At 43.9% G+C, this 25,117-nt stretch overlaps 1 protein-coding gene across 3 annotated transcripts in view; it reads right to left on the bottom strand.

Annotated features, from left to right (window-relative positions):
- Nucleotides 1–25,117, bottom strand: part of SFMBT2 (Scm like with four mbt domains 2) — a 121,762-nt gene that overhangs the window by 5,832 nt on the left and 90,813 nt on the right. For all 3 annotated transcript variants that reach the window (XM_071734192.1, XM_071734194.1, XM_071734195.1), the window contains 8 exons: nt 23,700–23,813; nt 22,334–22,376; nt 21,698–21,768; nt 20,402–20,541; nt 13,064–13,173; nt 4,906–5,081; nt 3,279–3,451; nt 1,244–1,492 (listed from right to left, as the gene is read on the bottom strand). In XM_071734192.1, the coding sequence (XP_071590293.1) occupies nt 1,244–1,492; nt 3,279–3,451; nt 4,906–5,081; nt 13,064–13,173; nt 20,402–20,541; nt 21,698–21,768; nt 22,334–22,376; nt 23,700–23,813 (1,076 nt within the window). The remainder of the gene's footprint in view (nt 1–1,243; nt 1,493–3,278; nt 3,452–4,905; nt 5,082–13,063; nt 13,174–20,401; nt 20,542–21,697; nt 21,769–22,333; nt 22,377–23,699; nt 23,814–25,117) is intronic.

Genomic DNA, 25,117 nt, shown 5'->3' with positions numbered 1-25,117 from the left:
TGGCCCATTTGTCCAACCTGTCCAGGTCCCTCTGTAAGGCTTCCCTATCCTCCAGCAGACTGACACAGCCACTTGGTTTGGGGTCATCTGCAAATGTACTCTGGGTACACTCAACCCCCTCATTCAAATCATGAATGAAGATACCAAAGAAAATCACGAATCATAACCGGTTGCCAGCCAGATTTAGTTCCATCCATCCATTTGGGAAGAATTTAGAAGGCCCTCCCACCTCCTTGACTTGCATTCACTTCACAATTTACCTTGACCCATTGGTCCCCCTGTAAGGCTTCCCTACCCTCCAGCAGATATTGACACAGCCACCTTGTTTGGTGTCATCTGCAAATGTACCCTGGGTACACTCAACCCCCTCATCCAAATCATGAATGAAGATACCAAAGAGAATCATGAATCACTCATAACTGTTTGCCAGCCAGATTTAGTTCCATCCATCCATTTGGGAAGAATTTAGAAGGCCCTCTCACCTCCTTGACTTGCATGCACTTCACAATTTACCTTGACCCATTGGTCCCCCTGTAAGGCTTCCCTACCCTCCAGCAGACTGACACAGCCACCTTGTTTGGTGTCATCTGTAAATGTCCTGTGGGGTACACTCAACCCCCTCATCCAAATCATGAATGAAGATACCAAAGAGAAGAGACTCCAGTACTGAACCCTGAGGGACACCACTCAGAACTGATTGCCATCCACATTTAGTTCCATTCATCCATTTTGGAAGAATTTAGAAGGCCCTCCCACCTCCTTGACTTGAATGCACTTCACAATTAAACATGGCCCATTGGTCCAACCTGTCCAGGTCCCCCTGTAAGGCTTCCCTACCCTCCAGCAGATTGACACAGCCACCTCATTTGGTGTCATCTGCGAATGTACCATGGGGTACACTGAACCCCCTCATCCAAATCATGAATCACTCATAGCAGATTTAGTTCCATCCATCCATTTTGGAAGAATTTAGAAGGCCCTCCCACCTCCTTGACTTGCATTCACTTCACAATTTACCTTGACCCATTGGTCCCCCTGTAAGGCTTCCCTACCCTCCAGCAGATATTGACTCAGCCACCTTGTTTGGTGTCATCTGCAAATATACTCTGGGTATACTCAACCCCCTCATCCAAATCATGAATGAAGATACTAAAGAGAATCATGAATCACTCGTAACCAGTTGCCACCCAGATTTAGTTCCATCCATCCATCCATTTAGGAAGAATTTAGAAGGCCCTCTCACCTCCTTGACTTGCGTGCACTTCTCCACCTCACCGTAGGAGTGTGGCTGCGGCCTCCGGCTCCGTCGGGCTCTCTCAGTGGGAGCAGCTCTGTCCAACTCCGTGCTGCTCCGGAGGGTGACAGCTCTGCGGGGCCTGGCAGAGGGGACTTCAGCAGAGGAGGTGTCTGTCTGATCATCCCGGAGCTCTGAGCTGGTTTCCTCACTTCCCGTCTCATCCTCCATGGCATCCGGCTCCTCATCTTCGCTCTCCTGGATCAGAGAGAAACAGTATCCAGGTTTGGAGATTAACAGGGCAGCCAAATCCAAAGGCAATGGGTCAAGCTGCACACCTGTGTCCATGCCTGTCCAGGGGAATATTTATTTTAATGGAATTATCTCCTTTTTATTATAGGCTAAATAGATCATCTCTCAATTTAGATTTGTTGCAAAATGTAGAGGGGAAAAAAAAACCCAAACCCATGATGAGTAAATCTTTCTTTTGTTGCTAACAAAAGGTCAATGGCAATAACCCATCTGGCATGAAATGTTCCTCTGTTGGGTTGGTATCTCAAACCTTGTGGCCCTACAGATGTGCATAAGGGGAAGTGGGCAATCATTGAGGGAAAAAACGAAATTCAGGTTGCTTGAGTTGATGTAAAATCATATACAGGATTGAATTTAAACCTTTGCTTTGCTTCAAACTGTCATGGGTGTCATTGGTATTGAAAGGAAGGAAATTTTGGTGCCTTTTATAAATATCTAGATGTACAAGTGTATACTTTTACTTTATTTCTTAGATGAAATATCTGTAAAGCCCAGGACAGAGGACTTCACCCAGATTTCCCTGCTTTCAGCCCAACACTGCTGGGTTGGTGAAGCAAAAGGCTGAAGGTGAAGCAAAAATTTCTGTTTTGGAACATATTGTACCAGATTCTTGTTATTTCTGTCACACAGGGCTTGCAAGCACACACCAACTGATGGAAAATGTGTATTTTAAACTTTATATATACACAAGTGGCCCAATGTCTTCAACAGCTCAGCTCCAGTCTAAGTGTGAGTGTGCACCCGAGCCATATGCTCAGTGAAAGAACAGTTTAAGATGACATTAGTTATACTGGTTGAAAAACTTGGCTAATGGTTGATTTACACTTAACACAAAATTATTTCAGTTTGAATCCCTTTGAGTCAGGCATAATCTAAGGAAATGAAGAAGAACTGCACCTAGATGAAAACCAAGTCACAGAAATGCAAACAATCAACTGAAAGCCACCTAAAATATCCCCCTCCAGATGAAGTAGAGTGAATTTATGTAAATCAGTTTTATTTCACATCACACAAAGCAGCAAGCAGTGGCACTCAGCTGAGGAAGCACAACCACAAATGAGTTTTGTCACTGCTATCACAGGAAAACCATCCTGGAATGGTTCACACAGAACTGAGTCTGCCCTGGGTTGTATTTGGACATGAATCACTCCTGAAGTTGGGATCCCACCACATCACACAGCATACTGGAAAGACTGAGGTTTCAAATACCATATATTTGGGACACAAACCATTTGCTTGTATTCTAAAGCTTCCAAAACATCTATTGTTTGGAATTGTGAACAAAAAATATTATGAATGGATAATGAGAAAAATAAAAGCTGTTGAAAACATAATGGCCCAAGAGTTGCTTTTATTTTTTACAATACTTAGAGATCTCAGACATGTATCACAGACCTCCTTCACTCTGCTACATGCTGCACAAAGAATCCAACATGCTCATCTGTCTGGCTTACAGGTTTATAAGGAAACAAAAGAAAACAGATATAATATTAGATAGCAGGTTAGCTAGAGAGCTAAGGTGGAAGCAAAAACTCCATCTTCTAATTCTAGAATGGACAAGAGTAAAGACCCCTGAAGTGCCCCAATAAAACCAGTCGACCTTAGAAGACCAGGGTAGCAAGAAAGGCTTCAAAACAGAAAATGGAAGTGTCAAGGTTTTTTTACAAGTCCTTTAAGAGGAGGAACAGAGCCCCAAGGGGCTTTTGCTGACTTATCCCAGGGCAATACACACCTCTGCAGAGCCTCCAGCATTCAAATCGACAGCCGACGACCTCCTTTTCTTCTGCACAAATATGGATTTCCTCCTTTTCCTGCGTCTGGTTGGCTTGACATGTCCACTTTTCATGTTCTTATTTTCCCCAATTGGAGGCTTAATGATTTTTTTCCTCTTCCCATAATAATAAGCTGGAGACATGAAGCAAAATGCTCATTAAAACCTTCAGCCACCGAGAAAAGGAATATTTGGCTTGCTTGTTGTTCCTGATTCAGTGCTGCACTCTAGGTGTACATTTAGAAGAAACTTTAAAATACACTGACTTGGAAAAAATGCCCACTGTAAATATAAGATGTCATCTTAGACTAACAGAGTGTTACAGCTCTTATGTAAACACGTTTACTAGTGGTGAGTGAGGGGCTCAGAATTTAACCCTAGAGTATGTATTTAGGCAAAGCTTCCAGTGAGCCAAAGGGGGATTTGGAAGGAGAGGGAGGCCACCATCTTTCAGATTTGGACCAATGCCCTTCAGCATGAGTTAACATTCTTAGACACAAGTTCAGATGCTGATGTTTCCAGCAGAAAAAGGGTCAGCTCTCCTGAATTATGTATGCTTGTTCAATGCACGAAAGGATGGGTTTATATTGCCTTCAGCTGTTTCATGGCCTGAGTTGAAACTAAGGATGTGAGAGTCTCCTGATCTTACATTAGATGCTTTTTGGCATGGTCTACAGTATCCTCTGAGGCCAACAGATATTCTGTCCTTCGCCAGCTGGAGCATCCCAAGACAACTACAATGTCAAAGCTTATCCCTAATCTGAGCCTTTTCATCAAATCAATGGAGTTTTGAGGAACAATTCATCCAGCCACACACAAACACCAGCTTTGAATGAGACAATCTCAGCTGGAGCTCCAGAAGCTGTACTCCTCTAGCTCTTCATTTACTCCCAGTGGGAGCCAGCAGTCTAGCTCAGGTGTAGACTCCTACAGAAACCCCTATTCCATGATCTGAGTAGCCTCCTGAGCCCATTTCTCCTTCTAATTAGTTTAAACCAGTCATACTGGTTTCTTGAAACCTTTGTGGAAGGCAGATAGTAGACACTTCCACTTTCCTGATCTTTTTAAGAGCCAGGAATATCAGTAACATTGGCAACAAAAAAACTGGGAGCATGTGCCTAACTTCAGCCTTCCTGAATAGGCAGGAAGATGTTTCTGTATTGAACACCCCAAGCAAAGAGACTCAATGCTACCAAACTTCTTCCACCACCTTGGCACTGTGCTACTGGCCTGTGCTGGTGTGTATGACAGACACTCCTCACAGGGTAGGACAGGATTCATCTCACCTAATGAAGGTGTCTCAGATGTACCAGATTAAATCTCAGCTGGCCACTGCGGGTCCCTTTGATGTGCTCCTTGTATTAACTTTACATATGAAGCAGAGTCAAGACTCCCAAAGAGTAATGACTTTAAAATAGACATATCAGGACATATCCTGGCCAGGACTCAAGGACTGCTCTTAGATGAGATGAATCCTACTCGATATTAAGCTGTTACTCAACTCCTCTTCTTCATCACCAGCTCGTGCAGAGTCTCCCACTGCTCTGATTCCCAGCTAGCAGTAAGAAACATTTTGGCCAATACTCACTGTACTTGGTTTTAGTATGAATGGAGCAGTTCTCTGGGCAGACTTCAGCCACCAGAACAGGACTGAACAAATTGGGGCAGCACTCCAACTTTGCACAGACTCTTCTGCAGAAATCTGCTACCTGATCCGACGTTCGCACGATCTTAACTGTGGCCCTGTACGTCTTCCCCCTGTACCTGGAGAAGAGTGAAAGACCCCATGTCACCAGTCAAGCCATTTCCATCAATACTACAGACCAGACTCTCTTTTGTTGGGGAGATTTCTTCCTTAACAACTTTTAGAAGAGCATCTCCCTTGGGAAGGTAGGCAGAATAGGTCTACTTGGTTTCGTGGTTCCTTTTCAGATGGAGGAAGGCAAGGCAGGGCAAAATGATCCTGGAACCAGAGGTGTGGAGGTGATTTAGGGATGAACGCACACACAGACAAAATCTATCAGTGGATATGGCAAAAGGGGAAAAAAAATCACAGCAGGCTTGGTGGGGATACTACACAGGACAGTAAGCCCATACAGCCAACAACAAAGTTTTGGGGAGAGGGATGCAGTCTTTCTTCATATAAACTGTGATGAGAAGCTTATACACCTTGCAGAGCTGTCTGGTCACCATCCTGTGTTTGAGATGCACTGGAGACTCTTTCTATAAGGCCTCAAGACACTTTTGGTCTTCTCCATTGCCATCTTTCTCAAGGCAGCTCTCATACAGCTCACAAGAAGCCCCCAGTTCCATTGTGCCAACTGTGGTTACTTGGGATACACAAAAAGAGTAGAAGTATCCAAGAGGAACTGCTGTGCCACACAGGGACCAGATGATTTCATCACTATGAGATGTAGGCAACACAAAACCCAAGGAACTTATGAGGAATCTCTTTAACTGGACTGCAGGAACAGGCTCTAAAAACTGATTCCTACAGGGAATGCTCAGAGAACAACACTGCAGTGAAAGGTTTGTCTTAAATTTGTTATCCATGTGCTACTAAGCAATTTATATGAAGTGTTTCTGAGCAATAAATGGCTAAGGAAGATACAGTCCCATCCCTGCTGTAACACATTGTAGATGTGAACCCTGAAAAACCAATTCTCCCCATAATTTATTAAACAGCATCACGAAGCTATGGTATACAATGAGATAAGGTTTTTTAAAAACATCTCTTGCATGTCCTGAGGAATGCAACAGCAGAGAGAATCAGGCGAGTGCCTGGCACTAAGGCATTGTAAGTGTGCTTAGAGGAGAGAAAATCAACACTCACAAAAGAGGGAGAGACAGTGAAAGAAAGATTACTGGATGGATGGCAATAAAAGACAAAGATGCAGTCATCAAGGAAAATGAGAGGAAGCATTTGAGAGTGCATTTAGACCCCACAGTTCCCTAGCAGGGAAGCAGCTGCTGAGAGTCAGATGTGGAAGGGGAAGAGGAGGAGAAGGTTAAACAAAGGAGATGTAGCTGGAGAGTTAAATACAGTGTGCTCCCAGACACTGGTTCCCCTCTGAAGGTTTTACTGAGTTGCACAAAGCAACTGAGAAATCCTCTTTTGCTGCTCTTCCTCCCAACAGCTCCTTCTGGACAGACTGGAGTATGGGCAAAGGTGTTGAAACTGTGGTACCCAAATTAAATTTGGGTCTGAGAACTGCCAAGTCCAACCATTCTCATGTTGCAAAGACTTGATCCAAACAGTCACCTCAACACCAAACTCTTCCACACCCTAAATGAGCATTTCTGCAAGGCACCAGACTCTGATATCCCTCTTGGTACCTGAGCAAGGACCTTGGTCCTGGAGAAAATAGTGGATACATTCATCCGAGTGAATGAATGAATGGATGTTTTAATTATCCAACTCTTCATGCATCCTGACAGACCTGGGCAGATGACATAAAATGGAAGAAGCTCCTTCCAGACACAGAACACTGTTATCCCAGACTCCCTATGAAACAGCTGCACAGGCAGATTGGCTGGAGGGGGTTTGGCAATACCTAGCAGCAAAAGAACAAACTCCACAGCCATTCAAATATCTCTGCTTATAAACGTTTTCTATTTCTTTTCAATGTGTTTGAAAAGACTCCTGCCCTTATTACTTTTCCAGGAGCCATTAAGTTTAGATCATTAGGCCAGTGAGTCTGACTCCCATGACAGTCTGATTCCTGTGCAGAATATCTCTGAATATACCTTCACCTGAACCCCAACAACTCTGGTTGGACTAAAGCATCACTTCCAGAAAAGCACAACCCTCCCCCTAAGGGTCTGGAAGAATCCTGGCAGCAGGAGCACCTGTACTGATACCCTCATTTTATGTCTGGATGTGTCTGGATTTAACTTCTATTTATTTGTCCTTGTTCTGACATTCAGTCTTAGGATAAAAAGGCTGCATCTGGTTTTGTTTCCCTGCAAAAGCACTGTAATCACATTGTCTCTTGATCTTCTTTCTTACAGGCTTAAGAAAGCTTCCTGATGGGTATTATTCAAGGATGGCTGACTTTTTCTAACTGTGTGCTTCCTACTGTGTTTGGCTGCCCAGAAAGGACCCATTGTACTAAAGTGCCCAGTGGAAAAAAAAAAAAAGATGAAACCAGAAAAATGAACAACTGACTGATTTCACAGTCTGGTTTGAAAGCAACACACAAAGCAATTAACAGAATGGAAGGCAAAATAGAAATCAACATGATGGTAGCAATCAGTCTCAATAACCCAAGGTGTCAGTACTGGCTGCAGAAATATTTTTTGCATGATTTTGGATTTGGCAGCGCCTCTTCCAACTATAAACCAGGATCTGCTAATATTTTCCATAGTCCTCACACACTAAAGATTTTTAACACAAACACCAGCAAGTGTAATCTGAGCTGTTCTAGGACAGCCATGCAGAAAAAGCTCCTTTGGATATAATCAGAAAAACCCTTTCTGTTAGCATCAGTCAAGAAAATGAGTTACTACTGATATTCCTGTTGATGCTTCCATACTAGGACTTCTATTTTCCAACCACTTTTAAGCAGTAAGTAACATGCACAGCATGGCAGCACTGGAGACTTGGAAAACAGCCACGACAAGCAAAACATATTGTTTCCTCAGAAATCATTGTTCTTTTAAAAAGCACTTTCCAGCTAAAGCCAAGGAAATTTTCCTTTCTTCCTTTATCTGTCCTCGGATCCCCAAAACTGGAGAAACCTTCACGGCTGAAACTACTCTATGAAAAATATGCTCAGGATCTTTGCTGATCCATGAGCAACAATATTAAGCAAACAGCACTTTGCTGGCAGTATAATTCTGCTTTTGAAGCTTCCTTTGGTGATAAAATAGATCAGAGGTTCAGGAGAACAAAATGTCTTCTAGGAGCTCCAGTTAGGGACCATTGTGTGAGGAGGTGAAAAGCCTCATGCTGAAGGCACTTCAAACAGTAAGAATACTGAGACTACCCTCATTTCCAAAGGTCTTATCCACAGTTCTGACAATTGCTGAGGCTATTTTGAACTATTCAGTGGCTAAAAGCCTACATTTTCTTTTGGGAGACCAAAAACTCCTATCTGCTTTTTTGCAAGAATTTTCAAATTCTAGCTTGAAGTCTGCAAAACGTAAGAAATCTTCAGGAAGCTCTCACTATCCACAGCACACAACCAACATCTCCCTGTATCAGATCTACCAGAAGCATCTTAGCAGCACAATAACAGAAATTGCCCAGCATCCACTTGTTAGGTCTCAAACAAAGATTGCTTGTGTGGGACCACTGCAAATGCCAAAGACAGAAAACCCTTAAAGTCTTCACCAAAACCCTGATATTTTTGAATCTACTCAGTGTATCTTGAATACCAAGGATTTTGCAGATAACCTAAGTATGGGCAAAACCCTTAAGAATGCTGCAGTTATCTTCCTGCAAAGCTGTTTATTCATCCAGCGATGTTTTGTGTTCTTGAAGGCAGGATTCAGAAAGGGCCTTGGAACTGTTCTGGTTGTAAGAAGCTGTCTTTTTAACTCTCCTCTTAATTATGGAAGGAAAGAGTTCAAGTCATTCCACTGATGCTAATGACTTCTGTCTCAAATATCTGATGCAGAAAGCCACCTGATCACACCAATTCACCCTTGTAGTGCCTTCAGAAGTCTTGCAGCAGAGCTGATGTGGAAGACAAATCAAATTACATGAGCTGTAGCTTTGTAGTGACCTCTGCAGAGCATCCTTAACAAGTGGCTGCCCCTTGGACATCACAACATTTCTCACAACCCTTTGGGTTCAGCAGTCCAGCCAACTTCCCACTCATCCACCCCACACCTCCAGAGCTTGGCTCTGAGGATGCCATGGGAGACTGGGATGAAAGTTTTGCTAGAATCAACCTAAGTAATTTCCACTGTTTTTCCTTCAGTTACTTCACCTAATTAGGCACAACTGGCCTTCTGAAAATCCCTGCTGGTTCTTCCCGGGCATCTATTGGTCCTGCATGTTCTTGGAAATGTTTTCCAGGATGATTTGCCTGATAACCTTCTGAGGAATGTAAGGCAGACTGCCTGGGGTTACTTGGATCACCCTCCTTGCCCTTCTTGAGGGAGGGTGTGATATTTGCCTACTTCCAGACATCAGGAAACTTTCCTGACTATCAGCTTGCAAACTTGACAGAGCGTGGCCTTGCAAGGACATTGTCCAGCTGGCTGCATCCCATCTGGTTCCATGCACTTGTGCACATCCAGTTTGCTCCACTTTATTTTCATTCACTTCACTCCCTCAAACAATAACAGGGACCTGGGAAGCCTGAGAGCAACCCTTGCAAGCAAAGGCTGAGTCACAGAAGACTTTGAACACTTTAGCATCATCTACAAAAGTGAAAGGCAGCCTTCTAAAGCATTCACAGTGAAAAGACTTTGAAATGCAGCCTCATAAACACACAACAGTGTCTGACATAGGAGAGTTAATAGTCCTGAAGTTGAGCTACTGGCTTTGGGCAGCTCTCAACATTTCAGTTAATGGAGAAGTCCAGGAATACTCTTCTTTCTTATTTTGATTAACTGGGCATTGTACAAGACCCAGGAGTTACCTTTCTGCATGCTCAGCCCTTAGAAATGAAAGCCCTTAAAAAGCATTCCTTCAAGCAAGCCCTTTGTGCAAATCCTTCAAGCATTTTGTGTAAAAATGGGGAGCCAAGTCCTGGTGTAGGCACAGAACTTAAGGCACCTATGTGAGCTGGATGCCCACAGCTTTGCCATATGAACTCAGAAGACTGGGCCTGACATTTCTAACTCATCATCACCATTAAATCAGGTTTGACTATTTTCCCATCAGCAGCACTGATGGGCAGTGACCACTGCAGCCACATCCCTTTGGACAATCTAAATTGCTTATCTTCTTTGCAAGGCCAGTGTAATTGATTCTGTGCTGGTCACTCATGACAGCAGAGCAAACTAAAGGCAGGTTGATGAAACATTCCTGCCAGCACACGATCTGGCATTTGAACAAACTCCTCTTCAATGTCCTCCTCCCTCCTCTCTGCTCTACCCACTGCAGCCATTGCCACCAGCAAACAACAACATTCTCAAGATCCAAGGAGCTGTCAGGTTCCATCAGAAGGAAGGAGGTGACACAACATGTCACATTACAGCCCAGATGCTCCAGCTGGCTGTGGAGCTGTCATCATTACCAGCAAGACACCACTGGGAGTCAGTGCAGCTGGAGTGGGTGTAGCCAGGTCTTTGCTAGTTACAGGTCTCTGTTTAAGATTCTGACTCTCATACCTGATGTAACATTGTCATGTGTTGTTTGCATAGACCAAGGTATCTGATTTCATTTTTTTTCTTTTTTTCTTTTTTCTATTTCATGTTTTCTGCTTCTGCACAACCAAATCTAATTAAAACCCCGGTGTGCTTCTTGATGAAGCAGCTCAAGCAAAGTCAAGATGGAAGACAGAAGGAAGGCCTAGGGTAGCCAAGTAGTTTTAGGGCATGTCAAACCTTTGACACCTGCTCAAAGAAATCCTCAAACTACCTGCAGGCAAGCTGGTCTGACCAGCCAGCTCCAGTTCAAGCTCCAGCTTGAACCCAGCTCCAACCTCAGAAGCCAGATAGCTACAGTGCCATGTCCAGCCCCATCAGCTCTATCTCCTCAGGAATCAGAGGACAAAGCCACACTGAATGAGAACACATTGCTAGGAAGTTTTTCCATGATTCTAAGCCACTCCAAAACATGATGTCCCAGCTCTGAGCCTGTAATGATGGATTCTGTGGCTCGATGAAGTTGAAAGATGCTTCCTGACTTGCTGAAGAGCCGAGGTTGCTGCCATCATCCAAGAACTCATACACAGCCTGTGTCCAGCTGAACATCATGAAATACAAAACCTCCTTGCTGCAAAGCACAGGATGTACTTTTATCTGGTAGGCTATCTAGATATAAGGTCTATCTCACCAGGCTGCTCTGCTAAATAGGTGGGAGGAGGAAAAAGACAGAGGAAGCAATGGGTAGGAGCATGATGGGAGAAGGTAACAGAGCCAGAAGTCCTTATGAGAGTATAATTACCACGTTGGGAAACAGTGAGGGAGGATGAGCAGTTGATTTGATAGGGATGAGTGACAATCCATAGCAGCCCATAACTGAGTTGGTCTCCCTGGGGTAAGCACACCAGGAGTCAGCAAGCTGCTGCCTGGGGTCTCAGTGGTTTGGGCTGTAGACATAGCTGACTATCAGGAACAAGACATCCCTGGCACTTGATGGTCATCTGAACATTTTCCTGGCTGTCTCCAACTAGAAATAAGGATTTTAGCAACCTTAAGACCTACACACTGCTGCTTCTGCCCAAGGTGGAGCTCCACAATCAAATGATAAATTCCAAGCAAGTCCTATTTTGGATACTGCTAATAGGAAAACTTCTTATCAGTTCATGTTTGCAGGACATGAAGATGGGGGATAACAACTTTATTTCACAACTGCCAAGCACCTGTAGCAGTGCAGTACCTGATATATATATGCAGTGTGGGAGTCTGAAATCTGGGTGAACCAGGGCATGGACAACAACTTGTTTCTAATGAATATCTGCATGCACAAGGATGACTTTGAGATTTCCATCCACAAAATTTCAATTGACAAACACAAATGCATGACTTTCCACACAGGTGAAAGAAGCAAATTAAAAACAGAATTTTCTAGCAGATTTTGATTTCTATTTACATGCCTCCTTTTGAAAAGCAGTTTCCAAGTAAGCAGAAAAAAAGCTTCTCAATTCGCTCCCTCAATCAGAGCACACATGAAATTTATGCAGTATCTGCATGGCCACAGATCAAACACAATAGCAATCAATAGTGTCATGTTTGACAGCCAATGATTTCAAACAATCAAGAGAAAATTGCTTTTATTTGAAAAGGAGTAACAGAGTTCAGTAGAAAAGGTGAGATTCACTGCATTTAGCTCTGAAGCACTCCAAAAGTCAAGGTGATACCAAGGGAGTCAATGGAGAGAGATGGCTTCAAAGAATTATTTGTTGACATTCATCTTGAAGCAGGAGGAATTGCTCTTTGGAGGGACTCTGAAGAAAGCTCAGGTGAGAGCACCCTCTTTTAGAGTGCTGGTTGTTGAGATACATCCTAAGTGTAGCACCCACTACAGAAAGGGCACATGCATGGGAAAATTCAAAGTAGGAAAGGGAAATTGAGTATTTTCTAGATGCAGTTTCTTAAGTTGTTAGATGAGAATTGAAATGTATATTCTAGAAAGGCCTCGAATCTTGACCTAAATCTCAGATCTGATTGTATTTTGTCCTATTCACTTTCCAGCTTAAAAAATGTAACCCTGCTGTTTTGTTTGCACTTTTAATTTTGTGCCATTCAAGGTTCTAAGGTGACAGGTTCTATATTAAAAGCAGTAATCCTCCTATACTTAGAAAGCCAGGAACTGAGCTATTTCAATAATACTCAAGCTTATAGGAACAGCTTATCATAAAACTCAGGACCTCACTTAATAAACTTGTCATTTTTCATCAAATTCTGCATGGCTGCTTGGAGAAAGACAATAGAGATGAACTGTTCAGGTGAATATTTCATTTCTTAAGTTGCTAAAGAACGAGGCAAATAATTAAACGGAGCAAAACAATAATTAGAAAACTCTCACAATGGGAAAAAAAATTTTTCTTGTCTTTTTCCTTTTTCCCCCATCCAGTTCCACTTTTGAAACCTCCCAAACAAAAGAGAACACACTGAAGACTTACTTTGCTTTAAGTGTTTCCTCTTGGAAATTCCACTGAGGGTCTTCCACTAGCTGCAGTTCTCGTAAAACACTCCCTGGCTTGTAAGCTGCATTGATCACCATGCTGAGAACCTATTGAGAGACAATGGACAGCACTGATGGGTTTAGAAGTAGTCCTTGACCACACTGAATCTGATCCCAGGTGCTGCAGAGGCAACAGCAGCTCTCAGGAGCTGATTTAGATGCAAGGCTGTAGAGGGTAAGTGCATGATGAAATGAGAAGAGGTCCCAGGCTGGAACAATGTGCCAATTATATTGTAGGTCACATCAGTCTGATATGGTGACTGCATTAAATGCTGCTAGCTAGCCCCCCAAATCTGTTAATCAGTATTTTCCTTTGAGGCAGACCCTCTCTGACCCAAAGCAGCTTCTATTCCTTGCATCCAGGCTGGCTCAATTTAATAAAAAACGAAAATACTTCTGATGGCTCAACCAGGTAGAGAGTCACGTGGACACACTGAGAGGGTGAGTTTCACACACGTGAGGTCAGTGATACACTTGAGCATCTGAGTGCTGTGTGGCTTGGCTGCATTAACAGAATAATAATGAAGCCTTCACAAAAAAAGCATTTGCAGGAGGTGTGTCTAAAGCCAGCGTGTGTCCACCCTGCACCACAAAACACATGTGCCAATCCATTTAATCCAAAGTCTCTGAGAATAAGAATGATTCCTACTCTTGGCTCAGGGAATCTAAGCTTTAATAGTCTGCACTTGGCCTAAGGAGGTAAACAGAAGAAAAACCCAATCTCTTTAGCAGCACCAGCCCATGTGTTTGAACACTCTGCATTGTATGTACATGAATGGACCCATAGTGAGCCCAGATTGGGTTTGCTGTAATTCACCTCTTCACCTAATGCCTTCTTAATTCTTTGGGGGCTTGCAAATGACAGCACTACAATGAGCTTTAAGTTTTCCCAGCACCCATGAACGTGACTCCCCAAAAATTAAAACCTAACTCAGTGATAACTGCCAAGAGCAATGTGTTTGTGTTGTGGGGCTTTTTCCTGTTTGGTTTTGTTTGGGTTTTGGGCTGTTTTGTTTTTTATTTTGTTTGTTTAATCCAGCAACCTGAGGATTTTCTCATCTTTTGAAAACCTCACATGATGAATTCTTTTCAGGCAAGGGCTTCCCTTCATGCTGCACAGCACCATGTAAATTGCAGTGGTTGGAGCTGCCTGGCTAGGTTATTAACTAGAAGCAAACTGTGATTTATCACTGGGACCTTGGAAACATTATTTGTGCTGCTGTTTTGAAAAAGTGCAATTAGAGACACCTAAAGCAATGCCCAGTATTTAGCACCAACATCCTACACAGCTCTGACCCCCTGCACATCTCAAAGCTCTCCATGAGAAAGGGCAGGAGCATGTTCCCCATCTCAAAGAAGGGGAAACTACAACACAGATTCACCCACATATCTCCAGCTGGTTCCTATCTCATCAGACAACCCATAATACTCATTACTGAGCCATACTGGTTCCTAAGAGAACAAAAAGCTTCTTAGTGAGGCCATCCAGTCGCTCAATCACATCTTGTCTTGCCTGGTACCCACCATACAGACTGATGGCTCTGACCCAGAGACCCAATGCAGGGAAGCCAAAGGTGGGTTCCCAAAAACCAACAGATGCCTGGGTAGCTCCCATGCTACCATCAGATGTGTTCCCCTTTGACCAGCAAATCCAGGGAGTTGTTTAGCCACCCAGGCAGGAGCCTGTTGGGGAAAGTCTCTTCATGCACACTTCTACCTTCTTGCTGGTGAGAAAGAGAAGAGTAGAAGGGAAACATCTCTTGCTGACCCATTCCCACAAACAGGGCTGCTCTGCTCCTCTACCAGGATGCTGGTGTTTGTATGAGGTGTCTGGATGACTTGTCAGAACAGTCAGGAAATGAGCAAGAAAAGAAAGCCCAATGCTGCAAATAGCAGTGTGGCCCTGCCTGGGCATTATCCCAGACACCTAATCAACTCCAGCCCTGAAAAGACATCCACAATTCCAGGACTTTTCTCAAAGCTGGCTTGTCATCAGCAGCACTTGGTAAAACTCCTAAACTCAGTTTACAGAAGAGTGTTTCGTAAGAACAATCATTTCCCTTTAAGGGAATATGAAATGTTTGAGGGTTGGGTTTTTTTTTATAAGAAAAAAAACTCTGGCACTTCACCCTCCAGCAGGAGTCCAACATCATGTTAACTGTGTTATCTTCTAACAACATTATCCCTTCAGATCACACACTATTAAAGACCAGGGAGAAACAAGAACACTTGTGGAAACGTTAAATGGAATTAAAGCAGAAACAGTGAAGAAACCCAGACCAGTTTCCAGCTTTCCAGTTTAAAGCTCTCTCTGGAGATGGAAAGACCTTACCAGTCTTGTCAAACTTTGATTTCTGAATTCCCTTGGCTGCTGTGAAACCAGTCTGAGATTTTGACCATTTGCTTTCATCCCTTTTTAGCAGAACAGTGATGTGGTTGGTGGTGCCTTGGACCAGAGGCTTAGACTCCACCAACCTTGCCTGCTACCCATCCAGGAGGTTTTATGTTGATACTGATGAACTTTGGATTTCCACAGGCAAGTAGGTTGGAGGCACATCAGTGAGTATCATCACACAGCACCCTCATGAGCTTCTCCCCAACCTTGTAAGCACCTGAGAGCTATAAAGTCTTCCATGTCACAGAGTTTCAAGTGCACAAGGGCCCTTTTCTGAGCACCTCTGGACGTGCCTGGTGCCACAGGGCAGTTCAGCACCTTTCTTCCCATCAAACCTTTGTGGTGTTCACCCATTTCTCATCTCTCTATCCCTCTTCATTAATAGTCCCAACTCTGGATGAAGCCTTCTCAGGAGGTATCACTGATAAGGTGCAGTTCAAAATACCATCACACCTCTTCCCCTCTTCAAGAGCCCAATGGTCACCAGCCTTGTGAGGAGAAACTCAGCTTCCTTCCTCCATGAGATGTAAGCCCAATCCTTCTATCTAAGAGAGATCCTAACTCCCAGAATACCCTCAGGCAGCTCCATAAACATTTATTTTATTTTCCTTGGAATAATGATGTATGTCTGTGGGACACTGAGAGAAAGAAAATAAAGAATTCTTCAGAATTCTTTATATTAGACAATCAAGCACCTAAAAGCAAGCTTTTGTCATAGTCAAGGCTGTAGCATTTAAGTACCAACATGCTTAGGAAAGTCCATGACATTTCAAAAATACAGCTAACCACATCCTGAGTTGGAAGAACTTTTCCACAGGAGCTGAAGTCCACAGATATTAATGAACCTTCATGTAAAAATGTAGCTGATAACTTTCTGAGATTATAGGTTTCTGCCATTCCAACCCCCAATCTGATCATTAATGACAATGCCATCAGCCTGGCTGGATCATACACCTAAGGCTTAGTAAAAGCTACTTGATTTTCTGAGCACCATGATTTAATTATGCAAATTCTCCCTCAGAAGTCGTGCTGTGCTTCAAAATTTCAAGCTGCAGAGAGCAACAGCATCCTGTGCAAATGCTGGCTCATTCCTCCTGTCTGCATCAGCTGGACATCACATTACCTTGAAGTTCATCTTTTGAAATTGAGAAGAGCAAAGAGTATTAGAAAATAGTAAGAACAGTAAGAAATGAGGATAATTAATATTTACAACATATTTCCCTAAGATGTGGTGGGCTACAGATCATCAAAAAGGCATCTCACTTTGTTTTACAATGTTGCCATAATAAGTTTTTGGCACAGATGGAAGAACTGTTCAGAAGCATTTTTCAGATATTCTGACCCAAGAACCAAATCCAAAGCTGACAACATGTTTATTTTAATTTAATTTAAAGTTAGCATTTATTACACATATTGGCTATTACACAGTCACTGTTTTTCAGCCCAGATGTAGTTGCTGGATGGCAATAGCTGATGTTTCTGCTGTATTTGGCTCCAAGTTTCAACTTCTTTTTCAAACAAGTACCTCAGGAATGAGATAAGCACTGCAGCTGATGTTAAACAACAGGCATTGCCACCTCACTTGCCTCTTGGGGTGAAAGAAACCACAAGAAATTAACCAGTCTCAGCAGAGATTTGGGCTGGCATCAGGAAGAATGGACAGCCAGAATTTAAAACCAAGTTTGGCACTAGGTAGCACAAGAGTTGTTACTCATTGTAGGCTTTGCATGGATGCAACAACACACATCCACAAACACACACAGAATTAAAAGTAGTATTTTTGGTCATACTACCAAGTAAGTTGTAATTCCTCTCAAGATTTCACTTGGAAATCTTGCTCAAGAGCTGACATTCTGGAAGGCACTTTAGTAATTCCTTCCCTGTAGGGTTCACAACTTCTGAATCCAACACTAGGACAATGCAATTGGGCAGAAACCAGGGGATGCAGTAATAAGGCAGAACCTGACAGAAATGCCTGTTCTGTTGGAAAAGAGATGCTGCACAAAAGCAAACCCATCTGTGCCACTTCTCTCCTGATACCCCAGGTGGGAAGAACACCCCATGATGCTCAAAGGGAATGGGATGCTCCTACTCCAGACTGTAAAGTTATCTCCTAGTCTTGTTTAATCCAGAGACAAGTAGGTTGTCTGGAGCTGGATCCAGATTGATCAATGCACCAGTGATGGAGCTAAGGAAGGAAAAGACTTTGGGATGAAAAAAGGGCTGAGGAGCATCATGAACTCCATCTGTGCTGCATTTTTGGTTGCAACCCTCATGGTTGAGTGTGAAGGAAGGCAGAGGATGGGAAGCTACACCCTCAACATTCAGCCAAGAGCAAGGTCTCTCACCACCTGGTGCTACTGGGGAAAAGACATCTGGCTTCTTCTTGCTTTAGAGGTAACTCAGGCCAGAGAATGGGGTAGGAGTTGGTTATTCAGTGCTTTTTGCTCTGTGGTTTCCACCAGTGCCAAGCACAGCAGCATCTCTGTCAGGGAGACTGCTGCCCACTATGAACTGCCTGGCAACAGGCACAAGTTTTTAACTGGAGTGTCTCTAAAGGCAGTGAGTTCTGGCTGAAGAGAGACCAGGGTGATGTAAAAAGCTCTGCCCAGACTACTACTGACTCCAATCTTCCTTCCTAGCTGTTGTTTCGAGTTGTCTTTCCCAGCCTTCTCTGTGTGTTCCCAAAGTAAAGCCCATGTATAATTTAACTATTCCAGGCAAGTTCTACTGATGCATAATTTACAATGGCCAGCAATTTTCCTATACAGTGAAAGAGAGATAATTATAATGAATTTGAATTCTCAGGGCCACACCAGCAGTGGGTGAAAAGACAGATAAAAGGCACTGAGCTCAGCACTGAATTTGGAGGGATGGGGACCCTTGTGAGCTCTTCCACTCTGCAAAGCCTTGTGGTTGTGATCTTGGGCTGCAAAAGATTTCTCCTTCAGTGTTTTCTATCATTCAGCTCTGCAGTCCTTTTGGGTACTCCAGCAGCTGCTACAGGTACTCATCCCCATGCACAGATTCTTCCTTGCCATTTCTCACCTCCTCCAGGTGTTGAATATCCCCAATGCTCACCCCTGCCCATGGTTCTCTGAGCTGCTGACACCTCTCTTGTCTCAGCAGCAAGTGATGTGTCTTCTCCCTCTCCAGAATCTGGACCTGGTTTTGGTCATCAGAACGAGCTTGAATTTATCTGTGAAATAACTGTGACCAGTGATGGGCCATTGCCATTGTCCTGCTCCTTGGGAATTGTTCATGCCTCCAAAAACCCACATCTCAATGACACTGCTGTTTGGTCCTTCAGCAAGGAATGCTGGAAGGAGGCAGAGCCTGAGAACAAAGGCTTTCTGTAGCCTTTCTGTAGGAAAATGGGGTTGGTTCTCCCAGCTGGTTACTGGTCTTGAGGAATTTGGAGAAGCTGGTGCTAAGTTTAGGCAGTAAATCCCTGTGATACTAGGGGAGAGTTTGGCAGAAGCTTTGCACTACCTAGATTTCCAAAATCCAAATTCCAGGAGGAAAGGAGGAAGGAACGTGAGCAGGAAGTGTGAATGCCTCATGTTTCCCCCAGGTTGCTTTATCACTGCCTGTTTCTCAGCAGCAGCAGATTGCCAACACTCCCCACCAGCAAGCTGCTATGGACTTGCTGTCAAATTTGGCAGCTGCCAACTTCTGCTCTGCACTCACTTCACTCTGCTTTCTGCCAAGGGCTATTTTTGATTTGCTTCTTTGAGACCCCAAGTGTCCCACCAGCACAGGCACAGCTTTCAACCATGTGAGACAATCAGAAGTGCTGCTGTGTACCAAGCAGTTGCATGGAGGGGATGGGGACACAGGAGTCACTCTAGAGAACACACTGGAGGTGTTTTCTCATGGGTGAGTAGGGAGGAATCTCACCTTGCAGGTGCTTCTGTTGAGGGATGGGATTCATCCCATTTCAGACAACTGCAACCATCCTCAGGAGGGCACTCAGGATCTTGCAGATACATCAGACAAATGAAGACCCAGAAGTTCCCATGCCTTTCCAGCTAAGGCAGAGGGAGCTCAGAATGCCCCTGCACCCATGTCAAGTGGGGTTTATACAGATACAGAACAGAAAGCTGGAAGATCTGAATTTCTAGAAGACCCAAGTCAAACTGAAATGATGCCCAAGGCACCAATTGCATTCTGGTTCCCAAACACGACCACCTTGCTGTCCTCTCCCACCTGCAGGCATCTTCCCTTTCATCTGTGTAAGCTACGAGGACAATAATAATGCTTTTTTTCTCAAACTAGCCAGCTTCTCTCCTAGGTCAACAGCAAGAACCCAACACACTGGATTTGGCCCAAAGTAAGCACTAATTGGGTCAGGATGAAGTGAACAGATGGTGGTGCTCTACTATCCCTGCTGTGTGTAATTAACCCATCTGCATTCTGCAGGAGTTGGGAACACCACAGCATCTACTCACTGCATCACACACACCCCCCTGCTTGGCCTTCTGTCCAGCTCACTTTGGATCCTGATGGTCTGGACCCCATTGGATCATGGTCACACACACAAATGTGCCACTCACACTGAATCTGTTGGCCCAACAGCACCACGGATGCTGATAAACAGGTTGGTAGCAACAACCACAGAACATACTACTCCACTCAGAACATCAATTCTCTTGCACACACTTACACAAATCTTGCTCCTAGCCAACAAAACTCCCCATGTTTCAAAAATGTCACCTCTCCCATCAAACCCCACAATCTATGCATGTACCCTCTTGACTTGGAGAAACCACTGAGGAGCTCCAGGACAATTTTAGGTGCCTTCTTTACAAATGGTGGGCCTGTGAACCCAAGCCCCATGTTTTTCCCTGAAATCCCCCCAAAAAGACAGCTGATCCATACCTCTTTGAGGACCAGCACACACTTGCCAGGCCCAACAGACTGAGGTAGCTCTGCTATTCTGCCTTTGTTTAAATATGGACCTGAGAAGCAGCGGTGGTTGATGTAGAGCTGGGGGCAGCAGTATCTCCCATTGATGGTGCCTGCAAGGAGAAAGCAGCAGAGATGTGTCTGTGGCACTTTGGGACAATAAATCTCTTCCTCTGAAATGTGGGAAGGAGAGGAGAAAAGTAAAAGAAGCGCAGAAAGTCTTCCCTGGGACAGGAAGGGAGAGGGATGCTGTTACTACAATCTGTCCAACAGGGGAAAAGCAATTGCTTTTACTAGCAACTGATTTGGCTGCACACCCTGCTGGAAGGAGAATCTGGAAAGGGTTTAATTCACAACATGACCTGAGGCCCTTTTCTAACTCACATTGCAGATGTGGCTCAGTTGCAACTTGCCAGAAAGGGAACATCTGAGCTGCATCTCACAGATATGGAATTGGCTCAGGGAGAAAATTCAGGTGGAGGGCTCCAAAAACTTTTCTTCATCTACTGTCCAACCCAGTAAGCATCACAGCTTATCATATCATATCAACATATCATTCCCCTGACCCAACATGAGTCTACAGAATTGTTTTCTTTGTCTGGGCAAATTACTCTGGGCCCCTTTAAAGCCCATGGACAGAATTAGGTACTTCTAGATATGGTTCAGCTGCTACTCAAGTAGTTAATCACTTTTTGGTTCTTATACCCAAAAGAGCCTGTTTCTCCCCATTTCATTGTAATGGGGCCCTGGGATGTTGGCTCAGATGCCAATGTGTGTCCTGCAGTCTGCTGAAATGAAGTGAGTTAAATCCTGTTCCTCCTGTGGAGTCTGTGCAATTAATGGGATGAATATTGTCCACTCAGAACCTCCTGCCATGGCTGAGGAGAAAAATTTGCCTGGAGCAGCCATTCCACCCAGCCATGATGCTAAAACGGGGACCAATTATGTTTCTGGTGTAGGCAATTTCACTGATGCCAATTAAAAGGTTGCATCCATCTCCACCAGGGCCTCATTAGCTTCATAAGCCTGTCCCTAACCTCGTTAGCTGCAATGGGAAAACTGTAGGACAACTCCAACAGTCCCAGCAAGACACAACAATGTCCAGACGTGGAGGACCAGACCCTCACATGCTGTAAGAGGCTCCACATCACCTCCCAAGAGGACATGGTCCCATCTCCCCACCCCTAGGACACATTCCACCCCTTTTTTGGGGTCAGCCTCCTCCAGACAGGCAACAGGATTTTGAAATAAGGAATCCAGCAGCCTTACCTGTTGTGTCTGGCTGAGGAACTGGGCAGAGGTCATGAGGTATTTTCTCAACAGGCACTGTGGATGGTAACCTGTTAACAGCAATTTGGTGTATTTAAGTGTCAGGCAGGGTAAAGGGGCAGAACCACCCTTCAGGCTGGACTGAGAGATACACACCAGCACCTGCCTGGAGCAAGGAATGGAGATAACTCAAATGCAACCCTGCTTCCACATGGTTTATCATAGCCCAGTGCCAGCACATTGCAGAAGGAGTCAGACGCACCCTGCCTCCAAAAATAGGCTCTGGTCTGTGAGCTTTAGCCTTTCAAGCTGCAAACATTCACTCTCAAACCCCTTAAATTTCCATTTCTAGGAACCACAAGGGATAGATGGGGAAATGCCCTCCTGCTACGTGTCCATCTTCCATAAGCATCCCTCATTGGCCATCAGATGCTGGTTATACAGCCCTAGCTAGTGGAAAAAAAATCTATTACAAAGATTTTCTAATACACTGATAAATATCTTAAGAGTTAAAAGAATCCCCTTGCTGACTTGCTGCAGGATCTGGGCAGTAGTCATCAAAGTCACCCAGCTGCTGTGCAACATCCCCCCTGGATGATCACAGTAAAAATACAACTTTAAATAATAAAAACTTACTGCTTTTCTGGTTGCACAACTGCAATCCTTCTCTTCCTTCGCACTGCAGAAATGAAGCGAGGAAGAAAAATAAAAATAGGTTTGTACTCTCCTGTCCTATAAAGTGCACCCATAACACATGAAGAGCTGAGTAAATGCACTGCCTATAAAACCACTTCTAACACAATGAAATGGTATTTAATTACTATCACCATCTTTTCGTGGCATTTTTAAAGTAAGTCACTACATCATTAAAACCTACTTTAAAGATGTAATAATACATTTAATCTTTCCTCTGGAATGCTAATATCGTGTTTTATAGGATCAGCATAAAAAAGAATTTAAAGTAAAAACACAAATATTTTTCCATACAGAAACACATATGGATAAGATTACATTTTACAAGCATGATTACCTCCAGCATAATTTATCCCCAGCTATAAATTGTGATAAGGCTGCATAATGTTGCCATAGCAGTATTCTGCCAAATTAGGCCCCAGCTGCCTGATTCTTAACTTAACCATATTTAACTCTTCAAAAGGGTTGACACATTTTAAAATTTGCCTTTCAGATGTTAATTAATGTAAACAGCAGGGCTCATTTGTCGTCTGGTGACTTGAGATCGGGGTTGGATGGAATCTGTGAGGCATAGGAAAGGAACACCAAGCCACTGAGCACTCATGAACTGCCTTCAAATGCAAACCAAAGGTTAAGAAATTCATCTTTACAAGTACAGTAGGCAGAACAAAACACTCTATGCTTAAATGTATTGGGAGATGCTGAAATTAAATACTAGAGAAATCTCAGAGCTGTAAGGGCAGTGAAATAATGAGTAGATACCCTGGGAAGGGGCAGATGCACAATCACAGGGGGCCAGTAAAGATTTCTTAACTTAGCTGGAGCATCTCTTTGGCCACTTTATGCCCACTTCACCCTATATTTTGGGGTTTTTTCAGTGGAAGGTTGTGGGTCTGTAATTCACTCGGCTGTCCAAGTGAATTGGGCTCAGTGCAAGAAAAGGGAGTTTCACTCCCATAACCACAGGGAAAACCCACAGGTTACACCAAACCCACAGGTCACACCAAACCAACAGGTTACACCATGGAATCCCCAATGATGTAATGACTTTTCCAGTGCAAAAAGTTAAAAAAAAATAATCCACTTTTTTTGGGCAGACTGATCTCACAGTACAAATTGCATAATCCCCATGCTGAAGAGACTGGTCACTAACTAGATTACTGTTTATTACAGAGCACTCCCAGCCTGGTTACCAGTCTACTAGCTGGGTTGGTAATTTCAAGAACTGGATTATAGACATAAGACAAACTCCCTGATAAACTCCTTGATGTAATAGTATCTGTGCTGCTTGAGGTTTCCAGGTACTTACAAACACCTTTGTGTGGTGGAGTCAGGTTATATGCATTTGCTTCACACCAGCCAACAGGGAAAATGTCCATAGATTCTACATCAACTATGTACTCTGGAGAGGGCATCTGTAAACCTATAAGCACAAATTTATAATGCAATTTAGACACGGGAATACCAAGCTCAGAGCCATTCAAGCATTCATCATAAACCAAGGGGAGTAAATGATGAAACACGTAAAAAAATAAATCTGCTTTCCCTGCATCAGAATCAGGCATCATTTCATCTACAGTTCTGCACAGGCAGCAATGATAAGGCTGCTGCATTTACAGTGGGATGTGATTCCAGAGAAAATCCCCATTAAGGGCACTCTAAGGGTGTGCAGTGAGGCAGCTAAAAGCCAGTAAGGTTAAACACGCATGACTTTCCCCAGCAGGATGGCCTGACTGACCCCTCATTTTTCTTTGTAGAGTTGCCCAAGCAAGTTAGGAGAGGAGCAGTTGGGTGCTTGCTCTTAGTGATGAGAGAGTGTACATGGGCTGTAACAGGATGATAGCTCAGGTGATGGTCCTTTATGCCCCAACACTCCAATAAAGCTTTTCTGTGTAGTTTTGTCCTTGAGTCACTCTTTTTTAAGGGTGGACAATGACAACTCTTCTGTACAGAGATGCCATGAGTTCTCCTCACTGCTCATGAAACATGAGTTAATCACCCAGTAACAGAGAGGTATTATAAAAAAACCCCAGTGGGACAGATGATAAGGCTGAGAGAGTTGGGGTTGTTCAGCCTGGTGAAGACCTTGGAGCACCTTCCAGTACCTGAATGGGGCTACAGGAAAGCTCAGGAGGGACATTTTGGCAGAGTATGTAGCATCTGAACAAGGGTTAATGGCTTTAAGCTGGAAGAAGGTAGATTTAGGTTAGATATTAGGAAGAAATTCTTCCCTGTGAGGGTGGTGAGACCCTGTCACAGGTTGCCCAGAGAAGCTGTGGCTGCCCCATTCCTGGAAGTGTTCCAAGGCCAAGGTTAGAGGGGGGCTGGACCCAGATGATCTGTACAGTCCCTTCCAACAAAAACCATTCCAGGATACTGTGATCTCCAGTGTAACACTGACTCCAAACATTGCAAGTCTCTGCTTAAAGCAAACCTCTTCCAGCTTGGCTATTAGGGCTTTTGCAAACACCTCTGGTTCCTGAGTCAAGACACTATTTAATTACTCCAATTCAAGTCTGCCTGTGCTGGCACAGCCTGGCCAACAACTTCACCCCTCTCTGCCACTTTCACCCTGGGACCCAGAGCTCCAGCACCAGCATGAGATGATCTCCTAATAAAAGAGACCAAAGGATCAGCAGCTTTCCCTGCAGCATCCTTGACTTTGCATCTGCTACAGCATCTTTGCCTCCTGTGTAACACAGCAGTGTTTGACTCTGCACAGCCAGA

The sequence above is a fragment of the Heliangelus exortis genome, chromosome 1 (assembly GCF_036169615.1).
Source record: "Heliangelus exortis chromosome 1, bHelExo1.hap1, whole genome shotgun sequence".
Taxonomy (NCBI): domain Eukaryota; kingdom Metazoa; phylum Chordata; class Aves; order Apodiformes; family Trochilidae; genus Heliangelus; species Heliangelus exortis.
Note: the sequence above shows the minus strand (reverse complement) of the source record. Positions and strands in the feature narration are given on the sequence as shown.